We start from the raw sequence: 20,310 nt of genomic DNA on the forward strand, positions 1-20,310 counted from the left end.
AGTTCTGCGTACAACACACACTTTGCTTACTTGCTTAGAGATGTTGATAATGACGCTATTCTCACACACTCTCTCTCACACTGTCTTTGTCCTGCAGGTGTTCTTTGCGTCGGTGCGCTCTGGAGGTTCCAGCCAGGTCTACTTCATGACCCTGGGCCGTACCTCCCTGCTTAGCTGGTAGTGTACACACACACCCAGCAGCATGAAGACAGCACCCCTCAGTTTATTACCACCATAATGATGACTCATGACAATGATTTATCTTGAACTTGACATACAACTGGAGTACCGAGCTTCACTGAGCTCTGAGGTGGCGCGATACATAAATATCACCTGTTTCAAATAAGAAAAGACAATTGCACGATAAACGGACTGAAATCATGAAGGGGAGGCCACGGGGTCCCTATAGGCTGATGGGACTGTGTTTGTTTGTCAGTTGGTAGTGCTGTCATCATGCCCATTGGCCACTCTGCTCTGACAACAGACGTCATCAGCTTTTCTGGGTTCTTGCCCCCAAACCCTACTAGAGCCTCCCCTTACCTCCTGCACCAGTGGGAGTAGGGATCTGAGCCCGACTTATTCAAAACACTGGTAGATGTTAATGTCTCTCTATTGGAAGAAGAGTGAGGGGCTTATGTGTGTGTGTGACAGAGGATGGAAAGGGAGGAAAATAACAAAGGGGACCTTATAGCACCAGACAGGTGAAAGGTCATACAGTAGTTTGTTATTGTGTTTAGTCCAGGTCATGTTCAGGTCAACCTCTGTGTTGAGTTTCTTAGATCAGTTCCTCTGACTGACATGCCGTTGCCACCACATGGGTACATTTTCAAATGGGTCGTGCTTGACATTGAAAATGTAACTTTTGACTTTTGTCTCTTTTTCACTCCGGCCTTCCTCTTGATAAAGGTTCAAACAGGGTTAAAGTGTGGAGAGAAGTTTCATCAAAGATTTCGACTTAACCCTCAATAGGACACTGCAACCTTATAGGGGCCTTTCCAGTCCCATATACTCCTGAGGGTCTTTTCCAGCCTCCCTCAACTTTAACGTGCCACATTGCCTCTCCTTGGTCGTGTTGGGTAAACTGTGAATGGGTTGATATGTACAGTAGACTCTAGAGAACGGTCTTGGTCCTGAGTTGTGACTTTGACCCACCATTTGGTAGCATGATGACCAGGATATTCAATGGAACAAGTGTCAAGATTTAAATATACCTTAAGGATTTGTAGATAAAGTATTAAAATTCACAACATATCCAAATGTATCAGCAACCACAGCTTTCGATTTGTTTGTTTTTCATTTTAATGGGCCCCTCCACTGAATTCAGGTTTAAGTTTGTGGCTACTTGTACAATCTGTTCTGACAATGCATTAGGTTTTGCTCAGACGTCCTACAGGAAATGTATCAAAATCTGACATTTTGAGTGTGATTGAATTATTAAATGTAAAAACTATTATGAAGCAGCATGGTCCCCATTTTTGATACGTTTGTGAAATCATTGTAATTCGATGTTGGACTATTTTAATACCAACAGACTAACATTGTCGGGTAGCTTCACCCCCTCAGCTTGTCTGCATTATTTTAGTATCTTGACTCTGAGGGCAGAAGGGGACATTTTGTTTTGTACAGTCTGTCCCAGTCCAGGCAGTAGTATGCTATGGATTAAAGCAACACGACAACAACCTGGAAGCTTTTCCAACCCCCAGCAGCTCCTGGTGTTTATTTCTTTTTGTTTTCCTCTCACCTCTTGATCCAACTAGTGAAAAATCGGACGGCACTTGTTTGTCCTAATGTTTCCTGGTTAGCCTGGGTACCAGTCTGAAGCAACAGCAAGGAGCTCCACTGTCCTGGTCTTCTGGCATAGACTGGCACCACAGTTAGATTGTTTGTATGGACACCCGTTTTTTAAAAGAATGGAAATCCTAATGTCTCTAGGGTTACATGTCCCTCCAAAGCTTGACCCACTGTAGTGGACTGTCACATCCTCTAAAGAGGCCTGTAAGAATATAGAAATGAGATGCTTTTTCCTCTGCAAATCTGTGAAACGCGGTGCCATGCCAAGACGGCACAAGTCACACATTTTAACAGTGTTACAAACCACTACAGAAAGTATCGATAATTTTTAACTCCTAGATTTAGTTTGTTTCTGTCATTTTTATTACCCTTGTAATTATGCGACTGCAGTGGTTTTTAAATTAATGCACACATTTATGTTGAAAGTGTTTACAGAGGCAATGTTTTGTTAAACCAATGTGCATCAATATAAATATTTATGTTTTTGTTTTAGGGCAATTCTCCCTTTTTTTGTTGTAGCTTTTGTATTATTTGGAGGTTCATGTACAGGAATGACCCTCACAACCTCTGTTCATTCACTTTTCAAAAATGACAAGATTCTGAGTTTAAATCACTGATTTTCCTGGATAACACAACAGTGTGCCCTTGGCTGTGGCAACGTTGTGACATGGTTCTCTGCTGCCCAGGTGCCAGGTGACAAGTGTTTCTACCATGCTACTCTAATTTATGCCCTCTGTGTATTATGGGAATTATTGTATTTTCCTCAAGGTCTTTTTTCCATTGAATAAAATCCTAAGTAATTTACTAAATTGTGTGTGGTAGTTTTGTAACCCTTTAACATAAAGCGTTCAGTCTTCTCTATTGTGTGAAATAAATGTGGGGCTGTAAACAAATTGAATGTCATTTTTAATCTGAGCCTAAGAAACATTATGGAGATATTGTATTTTAAGTGTTTCAAATATAACATTTATACAAACCACGTAAAAGAACCTCAAGTTAATGTTGCATGACATTTCCAAATTGTAACACCTTTAATAAAAGACTCCATGTACTTATGTCGGTTCACCACAAGATGACCCTGTACCGTGCACTGCTTCTATCTTCTAGCCTGTCTGTGCTGTAGCCTGTCTGTGCTGTCGCCTGTCTGTGCTGTCGCCTGTCTGCCAGACAACTCGAGACGGATGTTTATGTCAAGCATCAGCATGTGAACTGCATCATGACAAAGGTTCGTTTCATGATAAGACATTTTCAAGTTTGGGCCACAAGTACAAGTGCCATAAATTTGACTCGCCGTTTGTATGTAGCTAGCTTGGACGATGTTTCTGACTGTGTCATGATTTTGGTATGAATTGCACGTCTAACTTCAAAAAGGAAGCAGCGATGCTGCAGGCAGTCTGTAAACCTGTCAACGCTAGCTAACGTTAACTAGTTATGTAACCTACAAACGGTATCATTTTGCATTTGTCGACTATTCATTTTAGCCAGCCAACTTTGTGTCGAATACCACGCCCAGTAGCTGTTGTCGACTAGAACATGTCAGGACCACCAAATAAGTGCTGCTAACTTGGCTACCTTCCACTGGTGAGTGAATTTCGTATGCATTTTAAGTATTTTAAGTAAGACATTTAGCGATTTAGTGCTGACTGACTGGGGAGTTGTCTGGCCTGGGCAATGAGTTGGCTTGGCCCAACAGCTGGCCAAGTCCCATGAGGGTCTCTCCCTTTTCTCCTGCCTGTCTCCAGGTCCTCACCCTGGCCCAATGGACCACAACACTCCTGATACTGCTCTTCACCGACCTGGCCCTCTCTGCCAAGGCTGGAGGCAGCCTGTCAATAGTAGTCATTACTGGTCAGTGGTCAAAAGTTATTAAACTGACAAAATTATTAAACCAGTTTTTGATTAGGGCATAAATAATTTTCTAAACATTTCCTGAACTTTCTTCCTGTTTTGTGCCTACTGAACATGACAGTGTATGTTGACTGAGATGGCTGGAGGTCAGTGGTGATGTGGCCCTTGTAATTGAAAGGCCAGTGGGGTCAAATAAAAGGTCAGAGAGCACAGTGGCCATATATGCTATTAAATTACTATTCTAATTCCTAATTCTATGACGGTGGCCATAGGGCACTCTTCTGCTCCCTTTGACACCGGTAGCGCAGGGTCTTCTCGTAAAAGTGTCCCCGACTCTCTACTTCACTACTTGTCTTTTTAATCCTAATTTGGGTAGTTCGGGCCTATTGCTCGAGGCCTATTCTTGATTTGAAAAAAACATTTGACACCAAATCTTCGTCTAACCTTTGAAACTGTTTGGAGTGCTGTGTTGAAGACCTGCTGCCATTTTGAGGAATGCCATTCCTTTGTGGCTGAGAATGCAAATCGGGGTATAGGTGGACTTCCAGCAGTTGTTGCTGCAAAGACACCTGTTTACTTTAAGCCGAGGAGGCAGATGGTCTCTAAGCCACTGTAACAGAGTGGTTGATGGTCAATGGGCTACTGTGTTATTAGACTATGTTATACAGTATGTTGGTGGACCTCCAGCTGTTGTTGTAAAGACACCTGTTTACTTTAAGCCGAGGAGGCAGATGGTCTCTAAGCCACTGTAACAGAGTGGTTGATGGTCAATGGGCTACTGTGTTATTAGACTATGTTATACAGTATGTTGGTGGACCTCCAGCTGTTGTTGTAAAGACACCTGTTTACTTTAAGCCGAGGGGGCAGATGGTCTCTAAGCCGCTGTAACAGAGAGAGGCTGGCAGTTTACGGTCAATGGGCTACTGCAGCGTTCCCCAACTAGTGGCCCGTGGCCGAAATAGGTTGTAAGCAAAGTTTGAAATGATTGTTAAAGTCAAACATATATTTGTTTGGACTTCTTGTGGGCCATTTTCAGTCGACAAATGATTTGTAATTATGTTCCAGGCCCCCGACCATCTGCTTAAGAAGAAATTGGCCCGTAGCTGAATCTAGTTGAATATTCTTGGTCTGCTGTGTTGTTAGACTGTTCTATAGTACCATGGGTACTATACTCTTGCCTCCAGCCCTCAAACATCTTTCCGGGCTACTCTGCTCTCCTCATCTGCTGTGGTTCTATTACACAGCCAAGGTAATACTGAGTGCTAAAACACAACTATGATACGCTCACAGTCCCAACACTGACTTATTTGAGTGTCAGATAAACAAGTCACAGTTGGGAGCATTTTACTTTTGTTTATAAAAAAAGGTTCTGTCCAGTGCCACCAACTCTGTTTAAAACCTGTTAGAGATAGGGGACAGTATTTCCCCTTTGGATGAATTGTGTGCCCATAGTGAACTGCATCAAAATCTGTCCTAAATTGCTAATATATGCATATTATAATTTTAAACTTGCCTTTGTTTTCTCTAGCCTAAATACGTGCAGTGTTTATCCCAACTTAAAGTTCAGGAACTAAACTATTTTTTTGTGCTTCTAAGTAATTTCCCTTAGTGTGCCTCCCGCAACAATAAAAAGGTCCCCCTTTTCATCCTCATTCCAGCCCACCCTACATGCCCATCCTGTCCCCTTTCACCCCACTGCGATTCCCCCTCCCCTCTTTTATTCCCTGTAAGGACATGCAGTGCTTTTAACATGATTTACCCCAGTAGAAGTGTGTAACCCTGACCCTCACCCCAACCGAGCCAAAAACAAAGGGGTTAGAGTGGCTGCAGTTCCCCAGCTAGCCAGGTGTTCCTCACCCTAGGCCTGTGTTCTAGCAGCGCTGGCCTAATGTTGCAGCTGCCTGCATGGCTCCCTTTGTCTGCTTCTATTATTGGCCATACACCTCGTTGATTCATTGGTCACACAAGGGAAGACCCTTTCAGAGTGACAGGGTCTGTCTGTCTGTCTGTCTGCGCATGCCTATAGGAGACTGGGTTCATATGCGTCTGTCTGTCTGTCTGTCTGTGCATGCCTATAGGAGACTGGGTTCATATGCGTCTGTCTGTCTGCGCATGCCTATAGGAGACTGGGTTCATATGCGTCTGTCTGTCTGTCTGTGCATGCCTATAGGAGACTGGGTTCATATGCGTCTGTCTGTCTGTCTGTGCGTGCCTATAGGAGACTGGGTTCATATCAAATCAAAAATCAAATCAAATTTATTTATATAGCCCTTCGTACATCAGCTGATATCTCAAAGTGCTGTACAGAAACCCAGCCTAAAACCCCAAACAGCAACCAATGCAGGTGTAGAAGCACGGTGGTTAGGAAAAACTCCCTAGAAAGGCCAAAACCTAGGAAGAAACCTAGAGAGGAACCAGGCTATGTGGGTGGCCAGTCCTCTTCTGGCTGTGCCGGGTAGAGATTATAACAGAACATGGCCAAGATGTTCAAATGTTCATAAATGACCAGCATGGTCGAATTATAATAAGGCAGAACCGTTGAAACTGGAGCAGCAGCACGGCCAGGTGGACTGGGGACAGCAAGGAGTCATCATGTCAGGTAGTCCTGGGGCATGGTCCTAGGGCTCAGGTCCTCCGAGAGAAAGAAAGAGAATTAGAGAGAGCATTATGTGGGGTGGCCAGGCCAGTCCTCTTCCGGTTGTGCCGGGTAGAGAAGGAGAGAATTAGAGAACGCACACTTAGATTCACACAGGACACCGAATTGGACAGGAGAAGTACTCCAGATATAACAAACTGACCCCAGCCCCCCGACACATAAACTACTGCAGCATAAATACTGGAGGCTGAGACAGGAGGGGTCTGTCTGTCTGTCTCTCTGTGCGTGCCTATAGGAGACTGGGTTCATATGCGTCTGTCTGTCTCTGTGCCTATAGGAGACTGGGTTCATATGCGTCTGTCTGTCTGTCTGTGCGTGCCTATAGTAGACTGGGTTCATATGCGTCTGTCTGTCTCTCTGTGCGTGCCGATAGGAGACTGGGTTCATATGCGTCTGTCTGTCTGTCTGCGCATGCTTATAGGAGACTGGGTTCATATGCCTCTGTCTGTCTGTCTGCGCATGCCTATAGGAGACTGGGTTCATATGCGTCTGTGTTTGTGTGTCTCATTGTGAGGTCACTGCACTCCCATTGGTGGAGCCAGGCAGCCAGTGTCTATCCGAGGAATGGTCGACATTGTAGCTCCATCTGTTGAGCCACTCATTGTTCAACCTGCCTGACTGGCTTGGAAAAAAACTGTGCCTTATGATCAACACACTATCCTTGGATTTTGGCTTTGAAGTGTTTGGAATGTGAAATACTTAATTGTTTGCGCATTAGATGTATTCTTGCATGGGCTGCGTCTCAATCCGCCGCATCCGCTGACATCGTCCTTCCGTGGCAGAGCTGCGGTGTTGTTTGTCAGACCAGGAGATACCAACTCCTGTCTGTATCGTCCGAAAAGTTCGGCCTACACGCTGAGACTCACGAACAAGTACATTTTTCTCTAGGACGCCCACAAGTGTCAATGTAGCAGGTACCAGTAAAAAAAACATTTTTGGAGCGGTCGCATCTACACTTCGGTCCGCAGGTAGTATAACTTTTCATTACATTTCATTATAGTACAACGGTTTGATTTGTCTAATCTTAGCAATTTCTTCTTAGCTAGCTACATAGCCGTCTTTGTATCAAAGATAATTGCGTAATTATCGTATTTCGTCATCCTAACGTAGTCTACACTGCTATCTGCCCAGCAGCTAGCTAACGTCCACCGAATACCAGCACTGTAGAAACTATTACACTCAACTGAACGACTTGATTAGTGTAGTGTTAGCTAGCTACATAGTTGTCTTTGCTGTCTTTGTATCCAAGATAATTGTGTAGTTTAGAGTGTGTAGACTTAGAGTGATTATCTTAATTTACCGAGGTTAGCTAGCCAGCTATTTGTCGTCCTTAACGTAGGAGATACTGCTAGCTAGCTAGCCAACAGCTAGCCAACGTCTACCGAATAGAACTTCAACAACCCGGTCAACATTCCGCTTCGCTCCACAGGTAGTATCACATTTTCATTTCACTTCATTACAGTACAACGGTTTGATTTGTTTGATCGTAACTAGCTAGCTACATAGCCGTCTTTGTATCAAAGACAATTGTGTAGTCTAGAGCGATTTTCTAGGTTAGCTAGCCAGCTATTGTCGTTCTTTTAACGTAACGTAACGTAATCAACACTGCTAGCTAGCCAGCTAGCCCCCGAATAGCAGCACTGTAGAAACTATTACACTCAACGGAACGACTTGATTAGTGTAGTGTCAACAACGCAGCCACTGCCAGCTAGCCTACAAAGTCAACAACGCAGCCACTGCCAGCTAGCCTACTCCAGCAGTACTGTATCATTTCAATCATTTTAGTCAATAAGATTCTTGCTACGTAAGCTTAACTTTCTGAACATTCGAGACGTGTAGTCCACTTGTCATTCCAATCTCCTCTGCATTAGCGTAGCCTCTTCTGTAGCCTGTCAACTATGTGTCTATCTATCCCTGTTCTCTCCTCTCTGCACAGACCATACAAACGCTCCACACCGCGTGGCCGCGGCCACCCTAATCTGGTGGTCCCAGCGCGCACGACCCACGTGGAGTTCCAGGTCTCCGGTAGCCTCTGGAACTGCCGATCTGCGGCCAACAAGGCAGAGTTCATCTCAGCCTATGCCTCCCTCCAGTCCCTCGACTTCTTGGCACTGACGGAAACATGGATCACCACAGATAACACTGCTACTCCTACGGCTCTCTCTTCGTCCGCCCACGTGTTCTCGCACACCCAGAGAGCTTCTGGTCAGCGGGGTGGTGGCACCGGGATCCTCATCTCTCCCAAGTGGTCATTCTCTCTTTCTCCCCTTACCCATCTGTCTATCGCCTCCTTTGAATTCCATGCTGTCACAGTTACCAGCCCTTTCAAGCTTAACATCCTTATCATTTATCGCCCTCCAGGTTCCCTCGGAGAGTTCATCAATGAGCTTGATGCCTTGATAAGCTCCTTTCCTGAGGACGGCTCACCTCTCACAGTCCTGGGCGACTTTAACCTCCCCACGTCTACCTTTGACTCATTCCTCTCTGCCTCCTTCTTTCCACTCCTCTCCTCTTTTGACCTCACCCTCTCACCTTCCCCCCTACTCACAAGGCAGGCAATACGCTCGACCTCATCTTTACTAGATGCTGTTCTTCCACTAACCTCATTGCAACTCCCCTCCAAGTCTCCGACCACTACCTTGTATCCTTTTCCCTCTCGCTCTCATCCAACACTTCCCACACTGCCCCTACTCGGATGGTATCGCGCCGTCCCAACCTTCGCTCTCTCTCCCCCGCTACTCTCTCCTCTTCCATCCTATCATCTCTTCCCTCTGCTCAAACCTTCTCCAACCTATCTCCTGATTCTGCCTCCTCAACCCTCCTCTCTTCCCTTTCTGCATCCTTTGACTCTCTATGTCCCCTATCCTCCAGGCCGGCTCGGTCCTCCTCTCCCGCTCCGTGGCTCGACGACTCATTGCGAGCTCACAGAACAGGGCTCCGGGCAGCCGAGCGGAAATGGAGGAAAACTCGCCTCCCTGCGGACCTGGCATCCTTTCACTCCCTCCTCTCTACATTTTCCTCCTCTGTCTCTGCTGCTAAAGCCACTTTCTACCACTCTAAATTCCAAGCATCTGCCTCTAACCCTAGGAAGCTCTTTGCCACCTTCTCCTCCCTCCTGAATCCTCCTCCCCCTCCCCCTCCTCCCTCTCCGCAGATGACTTCGTCAACCATTTTGAAAAGAAGGTCGATGACATCCGATCCTCGTTTGCTAAGTCAAACGACACCGCTGGTTCTGCTCACACTGCCCTACCCTGTGCTCTGACCTCTTTCTCCCCTCTCTCCAGATGAAATCTCGCTTCTTGTGACGGCCGGCCGCCCAACAACCTGCCCGCTTGACCCTATCCCCTCCTCTCTTCTCCAGACCATTTCCGGAGACCTTCTCCCTTACCTCACCTCGCTCATCAACTCATCCCTGACCGCTGGCTACGTCCCTTCCGTCTTCAAGAGAGCGAGAGTTGCACCCCTTCTGAAAAAACCTACACTCGATCCCTCCGATGTCAACAACTACAGACCAGTATCCCTTCTTTCTTTTCTCTCCAAAACTCTTGAACGTGCCGTCCTTGGCCAGCTCTCCCGCTATCTCTCTCAGAATGACCTTCTTGATCCAGATCAGTCAGGTTTCAAGACTAGTCATTCAACTGAGACTGCTCTTCTCTGTATCTCGGAGGCGCTCCGCACTGCTAAAGCTAACTCTCTCTCCTCTGCTCTCATCCTTCTAGACCTATCGGCTGCCTTCGATACTGTGAACCATCAGATCCTCCTCTCCACCCTCTCCGAGTTGGGCATCTCCGGCGCGGCCCACGCTTGGATTGCGTCCTACCTGACAGGTCGCTCCTACCAGGTGGCGTGGCGAGAATCTGTCTCCTCACCACGCGCTCTCACCACTGGTGTCCCCCAGGGCTCTGTTCTAGGCCCTCTCCTATTCTCGCTATACACCAAGTCACTTGGCTCTGTCATAACCTCACATGGTCTCTCCTATCATTGCTATGCAGACGACACACAATTAATCTTCTCCTTTCCCCCTTCTGATGACCAGGTGGCGAATCGCATCTCTGCATGTCTGGCAGACATGGACATATCAGTGTGGATGACGGATCACCACCTCAAGCTGAACCTCGACAAGACGGAGCTGCTCTTCCTCCCGGGGAAGGACTGCCCGTTCCATGATCTCGCCATCACGGTTGACAACTCCATTGTGTCCTCCTCCCAGAGCGCTAAGAACCTTGGCGTGATCCTGGACAACACCCTGTCGTTCTCAACTAACATCAAGGCGGTGGCCCGTTCCTGTAGGTTCATGCTCTACAACATCCGCAGAGTATGACCCTGCCTCACACAGGAAGCGGCGCAGGTCCTAATCCAGGCACTTGTCATCTCCCGTCTGGATTACTGCAACTCGCTGTTGGCTGGGCTCCCTGCCTGTGCCATTAAACCCTACAACTCATCCAGAACGCCGCAGCCCGTCTGGTGTTCAACCTTCCCAAGTTCTCTCACGTCACCCCGCTCCTCCGCTCTCTCCACTGGCTTCCAGTTGAAGCTCGCATCCGCTACAAGACCATGGTGCTTGCCTACGGAGCTGTGAGGGGAACGGCACCGCAGTACCTCCAGGCTCTGATCAGGCCCTACACCCAAACAAGGGCACTGCGTTCATCCACCTCTGGCCTGCTCGCCTCCCTACCACTGAGGAAGTACAGTTCCCGCTCAGCCCAGTCAAAACTGTTCGCTGCTCTGGCCCCCCAATGGTGGAACAAACTCCCTCACGACGCCAGGACAGCGGAGTCAATCACCACCTTCCGGAGACACCTGAAACCCCACCTCTTTAAGGAATACCTAGGATAGGATAAAGTAATCCTTCTCACCCCCCCTTAAATGATTTAGATGCACTATTGTAAAGTGGCTGTTCCACTGGATGTCATAAGGTGAATTCACCAATTTGTAAGTCGCTCTGGATAAGAGCGTCTGCCAAATGACTTAAATGTAAATGTAAATACTTAATTGTTTGCTCACATCTGTTGAGCAGGGATCTATGAACTTCCAAAAGCTTTCTCTAATGCTGGAATGAACCAAGTTATCTCCCTAAGGACATTTTACTAAAGAGGTTTGCTTTGTTTGGCCGTTGGATGTTCCGCTGAGGTCAGGGTAAGTGGAGATATTAGGCCTTAACTATTTTAGGCTATCTTTCCCATCAAACCATGTCTGTTTCTATGCAGCATTTCAATAGGCTTATGTCAAATGTCTTCTGACAGAATTATAAGAGTTTTAAGAAAACAAGTATTTCGCTGTACCCAATTCGGCCTTCATGTGTTATTTTTCCTTGGAATGTGTAGTGATTTATGCTTGACCAAGGGCATGTCTCTTCACCAGTGGAGTGGTCACCTTTGAACACGTTGTCTCACCACATCTGGTGACAGGTTTCTCTTTCTTATAGGGCTCTCACAGGGCTTTGGGGCAAATGTCTTTTCACAGCCTATTTAAGGGACTTTTAGCACGAGAGGGTGTATGTTATAAGACACTGACTGTGCACATTTTTGTTTCAACATTTAGTTTATTCTGGTTTTACAGTTTAGTGAAAAATAACACATTGTGAGGAGATTGTAGCAAGTTATGCTTCACTTCATACTGAAAAGAATCATCTATTAGGAAAGTCTGAATTTGACCAAGATATACTGAGCCTTCAGTAAGTATTCATACCCCTTGACTTATTCCACATTTTGTTGTTACAGCCTGAATTCAAAATGGATTAAATATAAACAAATTCTCACCCATCTACACACAATATCCCATAATAAAATGTTTGCACATTTATTGAAAATGAAATACAGATATCAAATTTTCCGAAATGTTCACACCTGAGTCAATACTTTGTAGAAGCACCTTTGGCAGCGATGACAGCTGTGAGTCTTTCCCTTACAGCATTCCACACCTGGATTGTGCAACATTTTCCCATTCATTATGTAATCATTGCTCGATAACCATTTTCAGGTCTTGCCATAGATTTTCAAATAGATTTAACCCCCCCATCCTGGGAAAAATATGATTTGTCTCCCCAATATATCACTGTAAACATAACTATGTAATTCCAATAATATTAATAATATGCAGTGAAAGCACTTGTGCTGATTATAGACAATTAATAGGGCGTTTTTTAGTTTCAAAATATTACGACCCCCCGCCCTTTACCTCACAATGGTTTGATCCACTGCCTCCCAGCACTGACACATGATGCAGGTACTCTGCGTGTGTGGGGATTCTGAGACTCTGTCGTTGGTGCCTGACCTCCAGTAAGTAGTTCAAACAAAGGATATGTTAGATATTTCTTTACTTCGACAACTCAATACAAGAAGAAACATTTGTAACCGTCACCAGTCTTCATTTCGCTGCATTAAATTACAGGTCACTCTGTTAGCTAGCGGTTAGAAACATTAAATTACAGGACACTCTATGTTAGCTAGCGGTTAGCAACCTTAAATTACAGGTCACTCTGTTAGCTAGCGGTTAGCAACATTAAATTACAGGTCACTCTTTATGTTAGCTAGCGGTTAGCAACATTAAATTACAGGTCACACTGTTAGCTAGTGGTTAGCAACATTAAATTACAGGTCACGCTTTATGTTGCCTAGCGGTTAGCTGATGTTTGCTAGCTACCTACAGTAACATCAACCAGTGTTTGCAGCTATTTGAATTTGAGTCAATGAGAGAAACTAGCAACGCAATGTAGTGTTCCTTAGCTGGCAAGGTAAGAGTTCGTGTCTACCGTCTGAAAGGCACTCAATGCACGTAACTAACGTGAGGTTAATCCAGTCAATCGCACCATAGCGATGTTTTATGTTGGCAGTGTTCACACACAATAGCTGAATTTGCAGAGCTATGTGGCGTCGTCAAAGATGGAATCTTCGCTATCGTTAATTCAGCAGCATACCACCCTGTATCCCACTGCTGGCTTGCTTCTGAAGCTAAGCAGGGTTGGTCCTGGTCAGTCCCTGGATGGGAGACCAGATGCTGCTGGAAGTGGTGTTGTAGGGCCAGTAGGAGGCACTCTTTACTCGGGTCTAAAAAAATATCCCAATACCCCACAGACACTGCCCTGTGTAGGGTGCCATCTTTCAGATGGGATGTTAAACGGGTGTCCTGAGAGGTCATTAAAGATCCCATGGCACTTATCGTAAGAGTAGGGGTGTTAACCCTGGTGTCCTGACTAAATTCCCAATCTAGCCCTCTAACCATCATGGTTACCTAATAATCTCCAGGTCGTTGCTGTAAATGAGAACGTGTTCTCAGTCAACCTACCTGGTAAAATAAATTCCAAGATCAGCATGCAGCTGAAGTGCTTCGAAGTCTCTGTGATAAGGTTAGCAATAAACTGAACAGAACAGAACTACACTCTCTTCTAAATAATGGTCTCTTAATGGTCTCGTTGCAAAAGCTACATTGTCGCTAGGGGACTTTGGAGTACCTGTGTGCCGATCTTGGAATAAACTGAAGATATCAAAGATTATAGCAAACACCACAGAAACGGAATTGGTGCTCTGCAAATGCAGCTATTGTTGGAAGCCAGCCAATATAAAACAAACTATATTAAAATTACAAAAGGTTGCAGCATATGTTGTGTAAATTGTGAACTAATCCAACTGTCAACCCTTGTCACTGCAATCTGTGTCACATTTGCTAGCTGACGAGCTAGCTACCTTTTAGATCGAAGTCCATCTAGAATGATAGATGCCCATCTCCTACTGTAAATAGCCCGCACACTGTGTGTGTCTGTAGCCAGCCAGCCAGGTAGAAAATGGCAGAAAAAAGACTGACATCAAGTTTTTTTCAGTACACCAAAACGCAAAGTAAGAACGCTAGTAGCCTAATATCTCAAAGATAAGTTGATAAAATGTTCATTAGAAAGAAGTGAAATGCTAATGGAAATGTTTCACAATGTCATTAGGCAGAGCAGGCAACAGATGGCACACAGACAGCAGAGCTGTGGACAGATTGGCAGGGAGAGGGAGTCTCAGGTAAGTTTGTTGAGTCTTTGTTTGGCAACATTATGAAAGGTTCTCTCTTTTTTAGACATAAATAGGGACATAATTTTAAAATGTCATGGATACCCCCACTCTCAACTTAAACTAGTGACTGAACTAAGATTTGTTTAAGACAATGGTATTGCTGTTGTGATTAATTGTGTAGTTTTGGGTACCGGTAGGTATGGCAAACACATTTATTTTCTAGGAGACTGTGAGTTAGTGAGGGTGGTGAAAGGGAGAGAGCCAAGGAGAGACTTCAGAGGACAGTGTCACAGCCATGGCAGGACCAGGTGTCACCCTTGTTGCCAGCAGCACCAGTGTAGGGGACAGTGTCACAGCCACTGCAGGACCAGGTGTCACCCTTGTTGCCAGCAGCACCAGTATAGAGGACAGTGGCACAGCATTGTCCAGTTTCCTCAGTGATGGGACAACCATATCAGCCACACACAATTTGTAGAACCACAAACTCTTGCCAACAGTGTTGATGTTTCAAGAGAGATGCTTTCGCGATTTCCCCTGGCTACATTATAATCCAACAGTAAAAGGAGTGTTGTGTTTTCACTGTAGCCAAGGGTTTTCAAGCCAGCCATCTGTTGGCCAAAGAGCAGATGCTGCCTCCATTAGTGCAGGATTTAGGAACGGGAGAAAAGCCATTGAAAAATTCACAGCACATCAAAACTGCCAAACCCACCACCACTTTGTAACTGTCGCAGCACACCAGCTAAATCCAATCAGTGTCCAGTTATCCAGCACATGGGGTAAACAGTAGAAATGACGAAAGCTACCTTGCACTGTATGAGAAAGCAACAACATTGATTGAATCAATTGAGACACACTCAAGACGTTTTGCTGGCAAAGCAGTGGATCACTATAGGGCAGAATTTTTTTAGTGTTGGATGGTGTGGAGGTTCAGTTGGCCGACCGTTTTTACCAGGAAAGTCTAAGCGTCCTGCAAAAGTTGTAAAGAGCGCTTCTCACAGGGGAGTTGGATGAGTCTCTAGATCAGTACCCTGAGCTGAACATAGATTCTCTTTCAGTGCAGATCCCTCTCTTTTGCAACAAATGCACCTATAGCAGCAGAGGTCCTCAGAAGGCTTCCAATTGAGGTCTGGGGGGTTGTTTGACCAAGTGGAGGTGCTGATCAGAATTTTGTTTGTGTAGCCAATGTCTTCATGTGAGGCTGAGAGGAGTTTCAGTTCACTCCGTAGGTTGAAGACTTGGCTACGGGCTAGCATGGGCCAAGAGAGACTGAACGCTGTAGTTATCTGTAAAGTACATCAAGACAGTCTTGAGGGAAAATATCTGACGGCAATTTGTTAGATCCATTGAAACCTGCAAACATGTTCTGTTGTTTTGTTCAGTCGTATGTATAGCAGTGGTTCCCAACCTTTTGAATCCTTGTGCTGAATACGTTCATTCCACTTTTTTATTTCACGGACCCCTTGCGATTACACCAGGGGGAACACTAGGGGACACACCTTGTTTATAGTATGATATTTGTTCTTTTGTTTGGTAGTTTTCAGTTTTTAGTACATGACAGAACACTTACTAATTATTTATTTGATGTTTTATTTAAAATTGCATACTTTGTGTGACATACTTGTCCATGGCTGCTGTTTGAAGAGTTGAGACACTAACTGAACAATGAATAAGTATTTTTGAAGGATATATTGGTTGATTTTATTTGGGTTATTCATTGAACTAGTTCATTCACTTTTAGAACTGTACTTATTTAGGTTTTTGTTCTTGTAAAGCTATTGTAGTACACTCAGGCCAGTGGCACATATTTAATGACTATATAAATGTATCAGAAAAAGTCAAATAAAAAGGTAAATTCAATACGGAGACCAACTTTGTGATGGTTCTCAATGGAGAGTCTTAGATGAGATCACATGTTCATTGTATTTATGAAAACTGCACCCATTCAGTGTACAGTACCATTGCCACCTACTGGCCTTTCCTGGTATTGCTGGTTGCAAATACAAATACCTGCATACATACTGGACTGATAAGGAACACTGCTATAACTATTGTTAGTAGTAGTATTATAATGATTTAAATATTTTAACAAGTTGGGACAACCCTTCAGTTAAAGCTACGTTATTCCGAGGAAACATACGATTTCTGTAACAGCGTTTTGGTTTTTCTTGTCTATTGGATTATCTGCATGTTTGAAGCAGCTCCTGGGAGCCTCTGGGCTGATGATGATGATGATGATGAGAGAGAGAGACACTGAAACCCTTTCTCCCTGCTCTCTTTGTGGCCGAAGTCTTTTTCAAATCTCTGCCGTCCGTCTCTCTCCTTATTAACAGGTAACTCGGTCATCTGGAGAACACACGTTGAAAGATGCTAAGCTAAGGCCTCAGAGCAGGACGGACACCCTCCACTGCATGTTCTGCATCCCATCAGGAGGACGTCACCTAGACAACAACAACCCAGTCCCCCTTCTGTGGCTGTGGATAGGCGGCGGGCGCTCAGAGCACCAACCCGACAATGGCTGCAGCGGAGGTGACCCAGAGTGCAACTGGCAGTTGTATTGTTGGGGACCGTCAGTCAGACACACTTGAGCGGCCTCTCTTCCCCAGGTCTTCCTTTTGTGCACAACATACTAAATTATTCCAGCTCTGGGTCTGTCTTGGAATATTTTTTAGGGGACATTATTTCAACCGCTGCAGCCTAGCAACCCCTGGGCCATGTTGCTAAGCAGCCCTCTTTCATATAATGCGCACACTCCCATCCTCCCACCCCACCATGACACCTTTAAAGGGATGTTACATTTTAGCAGACATGAAAACATTTAGATGAGGTTTTAGGCCTAACCTTTAAAAGGCTAGAGGCTGCAGACTCAACAGATGTATCTGCCAATGTGATGATGCCCTGTAACCACATTGTTGCACAGTTATGGCTAAATGATGATGCCGTGGGCTATACACTGACTGTTATTTTTTGTGATATTATAATATGCAGTTGTTTATAGTGCCCATCCGGGTTGGGGTCTTCAAATCCATTTACATTCCATTGAATTTGTATTTCTTCTGTTTCCTTTGAGTGTTTCTATTGATTTACTTCCTGTCCCTTTACTGTTCAAATGAGTGACTCGGGGGAGGAACCATATGCTCCTGAAGCACGGGGGGAGTCGGGCCTTAGCCCAACACATAACGGCTATTTGTGTTTAAACAGAGCAGCCTCTGTTTCCCCTGAGACTGATGTGTTGTGATGTGGGCTGGGTGGGAGGTGGCACGCTGTGGCTGGCCCCTCTTAATTAGGATGGGGCACCCCCAGGAACGCACCCCTCTTTGTCTCAGCCAATCTGTGCCCTGCTGGGGAGCTTGGCTCAGGTCAGCTAGTCACATCCAACACAACCAAATTTTGTTCAGCGTTTGAGTAGCCTAGACATGGCCTTATTTACTATGGTAACATATGGGAAGTATTTTAAGACCGCAGTCTGTCGCAGAGCATATGTCAAGGTCTGTGTTTATTGCAGTACAATTTGTCCTAAAGTGTAAAATATTGGTTTATGGAGGATCATTAGTTTAGTATATTCAATTATTCTGTCTCTCGGCTCTCTCTCTGCTCTCTCGGGTGAAGCTCACAAATCCGTCTACCTGTTCTCACTAAAGCCAAGAAATGAATCTCCAAGGTGTCGATAGAGTCAAGCCCATTGAAGTTTCTCATCAGTTTACTGACCCCAGAGGTGTGTATAAGATGTATGTAACGTGAGATTCAAACGTTAACGAGACATTTTATGAGCATGGATTCCCTCCTATTGTTTTTGAACTGAAGTCAAGCCTTGTCTAATGGAACTCAACTGGTCTTTTGGCTTTACTCACTGAAATACTCTTCCAATCGTTTTGAACCTCACTCACCCACTCACTCATGACGTGTACACGGTAAGACGGGGGTAGAAGTGGTGGGAGTGGTCCTCCGGGTCAGGCCTCAGCCTGCGAGGGCAGCGGAAATTGCAGCTTGCCCACGCCTGGGGGGAAGGAGAGGGAGGAGAACGCTGGCTTCGACAGTGACCCAGAGTCAGCCTGAAACAGCACCGGTTCTAACCCGGCTGGAGGAGTGTCCGTATCCGAACACCCACCAGCATAGGACTCCCTGTGTGAACCTGGGGTCCGAGGGGCCTCATGACCCTCTGTCGGGGGAGCCTTCATCTGGGGCAGCCCTGAGGGAGCACCAGTCCAAGCTGGAGTTTGCCCTGAAGCTGGGCTACGCAGAGGAGCTGGTGCTGGCCAAGCTGGGACCGTACACACTCATCAACAACATACTGGGAGAGCTGGTCAAACTGGGCCGTAAAGGCAGAGACAAACCAACAGCTGACTGGGTCCACAGCTTCACAGCCTGCCCCCGCATCCTCCTGCTCGTCCTCCTCTTCTACCTGTGGGTATGTGGAGGTAGTGGAGGCGCAGCAGAGGAGGTCAGACTCCCCCTATCAGACAGACCTCCTTGGGGACAAGGACAACCTGCGGCCCGTCGTCCTGGACGGTAGCAACGTGGCAATGAGGTGAGGGTCTATGAACCATAGACGATCGTCTTGATTACAGAAAACACACAATGCCTATTTCCTCCATTGTAGCCCGTTGCTTGGTCTATGTTAAGGTAGTTGTGTAACTGTTGTCAAAGTCACCTACATATTGTTGATATGATGCTAGAGCCTGTAAGGTAGTTAACGTCTGTCTCTGGTAGTCACGGCAATAAGGTGTTCTCCTGCTACGGCATCCAGCTGGCTGTTGATTGGTTCCAGGAGCGAGGTCACCGTGACATCACTATGTTTGTGCCATCCTGGAAGAGCAGTCCCGCCCTGATGCCCTCATCACAGGTAAACACACAGACACACGCTAGGTGAACTCTCAGGTGTGTGTATGTCAGATGGGCCTCAGTGCTCACTGGATTACACGGTTCTCCAATTGTCTGTCTGTGTGTCTAGACCTGGATATCTTACGTCGTCTGGAGAAGGACAAGATCTTGGTGTTCACTCCATCTTGTCGGGTCTCCAGGGTTGCCGGGTGACGACCGTTTCATCGTCAAGCTGGCCTACAAGTCCGATGGCATCATCGTCTCCAACGACAACTACCGCGACCTGGCCTGTGAGAAGCCAGAGTGGAAGAAGTTAATTGACGAGCGGCTGCTCATGTACTCGTTTGTCAACGACAAGTAAGGAAGGAGTGATACGACTCCGGCTTAGCGTCCATCTGCTTTAGCCTAGAAGTGGTATGATGTTCATTATGTTAATACTTGGCTGTATAGGATTAAGTATGCTAATTATATCTCCCGCTCCAAACTCCTCTCTCACTTCCTCCTTCTCTCCCACTCCCAGGTTCATGCCTCCCGATGACCCTCTAGGTCGTCATGGTCCCAGTCTGGAGAACTTCCTGAGGAAACGTCCCATCATGCCAGAGCATGATGATTGAGACCTTTCACCATTTAAGTAGTCAGCTGTGTGGGACTTCCTATGGGTTAAGGATCACATAATTCCATTCAGGTCATCGGGAGGGGTCAACCAATGAATTATACGTGTGAGGAAACACTCCATAACTGCAGGTGGCAGTAAATCACCAACCTTGACTATGCCTGTTCAAACACACTCTAGGTGACTGTATGCACCCTTTCCATTTGTTGCCAACTCGAGGAAAATTGACTACTTGAAAATGGAGACGGCCGCAATGGCGCTACCGGTGATCTCAGACTCCATAATGGGACAGATACAATGTCTATGGTTTAATCCAACCATTAATTCTTCCCTCGATGAGCAAAATATTTGATGTGTGACAAATCAATCAATTACTGTAGTTAACTAAATGGTTCATTTGGCTTGACCTTTCCTGTTGTAATCAGATGTTTGTGGCAGTTAACCAGATATGACACTGCTTTTTGTGAGAAAATCTTTAGATCTGAAAATGTACATTAACTGCTCATTGCATGTTCTTATCACTAAGCATCAAGATGGAATTGTCTGCCCTGCATTAAACCATAAATGAACAGTGTTGTTTGTCTAAAGAAGGA

The 20,310-nt window shown here is 45.7% G+C and overlaps 2 protein-coding genes across 8 annotated transcripts in view; both read left to right on the forward strand.

Moving 5' to 3' along the window:
- The window catches only part of LOC135543446 (mitogen-activated protein kinase kinase kinase kinase 4-like), a 61,482-nt gene extending 58,887 nt beyond the window's left edge, over positions 1 to 2,595 (forward strand). For all 6 annotated transcript variants that reach the window (XM_064970719.1, XM_064970713.1, XM_064970714.1 and 3 more), the window contains one exon: positions 98 to 2,595. In XM_064970719.1, the coding sequence (XP_064826791.1) occupies positions 98 to 181 (84 nt within the window). In that variant the 3' untranslated portion in view covers positions 182 to 2,595. The remainder of the gene's footprint in view (positions 1 to 97) is intronic.
- Positions 2,596 to 12,505: 9,910 nt separating this feature from the next.
- On the forward strand, positions 12,506 to 20,291 carry LOC135543451 (probable ribonuclease ZC3H12C). Of its 2 annotated transcripts, XM_064970723.1 has the most exons (6): positions 12,506 to 12,573; positions 14,226 to 14,295; positions 16,617 to 18,811; positions 18,994 to 19,126; positions 19,235 to 19,461; positions 19,625 to 20,291. In XM_064970723.1, exons 3-6 carry the CDS (start codon positions 18,807 to 18,809, stop codon positions 19,716 to 19,718), a joined length of 459 nt encoding a protein of 152 aa, XP_064826795.1. In that variant the 5' UTR covers positions 12,506 to 12,573; positions 14,226 to 14,295; positions 16,617 to 18,806; the 3' UTR covers positions 19,719 to 20,291. The 2 variants fall into 2 exon arrangements, with proteins under 2 accessions (XP_064826795.1, XP_064826797.1); XM_064970725.1 differs by lacking the exon at positions 14,226 to 14,295 and having other exon boundaries at positions 12,524 to 12,573.
- Positions 20,292 to 20,310: the final 19 nt, after the last annotated feature.

This window comes from Oncorhynchus masou, chromosome 7, assembly GCF_036934945.1.
Source record: "Oncorhynchus masou masou isolate Uvic2021 chromosome 7, UVic_Omas_1.1, whole genome shotgun sequence".
Classification (NCBI taxonomy): domain Eukaryota; kingdom Metazoa; phylum Chordata; class Actinopteri; order Salmoniformes; family Salmonidae; genus Oncorhynchus; species Oncorhynchus masou.

Excerpts from the sequence above, each read along its gene's own strand:
- LOC135543451 (XM_064970723.1), top strand. Across the intron at positions 19,127-19,234 it reads CCCTGATGCCCTCATCACAG|ACCTGGATATCTTACGTCGT; the intron begins GTAAACACACAG and ends CTGTGTGTCTAG. Across the intron at positions 19,462-19,624 it reads TACTCGTTTGTCAACGACAA|GTTCATGCCTCCCGATGACC; the intron begins GTAAGGAAGGAG and ends TCCCACTCCCAG.